Source organism: Fonticula alba, assembly GCF_000388065.1.
Source record: "Fonticula alba strain ATCC 38817 unplaced genomic scaffold supercont2.8, whole genome shotgun sequence".
Taxonomy (NCBI): Eukaryota; order Rotosphaerida; family Fonticulaceae; genus Fonticula; species Fonticula alba.
In genome coordinates, this window is record NW_009242978.1 from 332,355 (window position 1) to 334,113 (window position 1,759).

Sequence of the window (1,759 nt, forward strand, 5' to 3'; positions counted from 1 at the left end):
GGGGGGGGGGGGGACGGCAGGCTACACCGGCCGGCCCGAGTCCCTCGGCGCCCCTCGCCCGGCGCACGTTTAGACGCCCCGGGAATGTCGCCCGGGACGAGGCCCGGGGCGCGTAATACGGCTCTCTCTCTCTCCCCGGGGTCACCCATCAATGACTAACGGCCCCCGGCCGGGTCAGGGCTACGCGACCGAGGGTTCGGCGGGGCCGACGGTGGCGCCCTCCTTGCGGAGCGTGCGCCGCGCAGGACGTGCCAAAATCACAGGGTACAGGGGATTTTGGCAGACGCGGTTGTGTCCGTGCGGTGTTCGCTTCGCCCGGCCCGGCCCGCTCTCGCCGGGGAAAGAAGCGGACGGACAGAGTCCTGCCTGGCACGAAAGCAGGTGGCTGCCCCTTGGGGCCCCCACGAGACAGGGCGACGGCGATGGCGGCGCCGACGACGGGGCGCACGGTCCCCGCCGGGCTGTGCCGGCGGCTCGGGGCGGGAGGCCGTGGCTTCGCTGCCTGGCCGCGCAGGCGCCCCGCGCCCCGCCCCTCGCCCCGGCCCCCCACCCCTCCCCCCCCCGCTCTCCCACGACCACTCTACCCCGTGCCCTGGGCCCGGGGCAGCCTGTGGAAGCCAGCTATTGGTGGGAGGGGGAAAAGACTTGTCGATATCGCCCCCCCGAATGCCACAATATGTCGCCAGCTAATAATGGCCCCATCGGAGGGGGGGGGGGGGGGGAGGTGGGCTGGCCTTTGCGCCGGGTGTCGCGGAGGCCGTGATGCCCCAAGAACGGAGCATTCGTCCGGCACGGTGTTCCGGTGGTGATCCCGCCCCCCCCCCCGCCCCTCGCCCCGCCGAGGCCCTGGGGCCGCAGCAGGAGAACATGCTCGAGGATGTGTGTGTGGATGGGGGATGCGGTGTGTCGTTTGGAGCTCTCACAGCTTGCATATGATGCGACATATTATTGGAGGAATATCGCCCTGTCGTCCAGTGGCTCTGCCTGCGCGCGGCATCAGTCGCCCCTCCACAGTCACCTCGCGCCGGCCGGCCGGGGGGGGGGGGACATTTTTGAGAGCAACCCTCGCCCCCCCGCCGCGTCGGGGCGTCTGCCTGTGGGCACCGCGCGCGCGTCTGGGCTCGCGGGAATGTGGTAGGCGCCTGCCTGTAGTAGCGCCCCGCCCCCCCGCGCTCGGTCGTTCCCGCCCCTCCTCGCCGTCGTGCGCGTGTTGTGTGTGCGTGAGCAAGCGGGCGGGTGTGTTTGGAGTCCACCAGAGGCGGGGGGGGAGGGGGGCCTCCTGTCCTCCAGTCATCCCTGTCTCAGGACCGGCCCGGCGTCCAGGAGGGCGGGTCATTTGCGCGCGCGCCGGTGTCCCGCCGTCACGCTGGGCATGCGCGGCCTGACGCCCCGGATGCCGGACATGTGGCGGCTCATGCGGGGCTTTCCGGTGTGCGTAGTCTGTCGTGCACCCCCGGGGGTGCGCGGCCTCGCTCCGGGGTGGTCGAGCTCGCGCTGGCAGCAATACCGGGGCCCCGTCAGCCTCCCTCACGACTGTGAGTAGCCCCGTCTGGGAGAGCAGGGGGTGAATCTCCGGGAGGCGGGATATGCGGCTCCCCTGTGGCTCCCCTGTGGGTGCCCCTGTGAGACGCCTCCGTGGCTCTGCCCTGTGCTTCCGGCTCGCGCGCGCGCCAAATAGTCCCAAGCGCCAAATAGTCCCAAGCGCCAAATGGCCCCAAGCGCCGAATAGTCCGGAGGCCAGCTCGTAGGGGCGCACAAC

At 71.6% G+C, this 1,759-nt stretch overlaps 1 protein-coding gene across 1 annotated transcript in view; it reads right to left on the reverse strand.

Annotated features, from left to right (window-relative positions):
- Positions 1-1,527: 1,527 nt before the first annotated feature.
- H696_04745 (hypothetical protein) overlaps positions 1,528-1,759 on the reverse strand; it is a gene marked incomplete at both ends in the record, with an annotated part of 1,454 nt that continues 1,222 nt past the window's right edge. The window contains one exon of the mRNA XM_009498608.1: positions 1,528-1,549. Within this exon, the coding sequence (XP_009496883.1) occupies positions 1,528-1,549 (22 nt within the window). The remainder of the gene's footprint in view (positions 1,550-1,759) is intronic.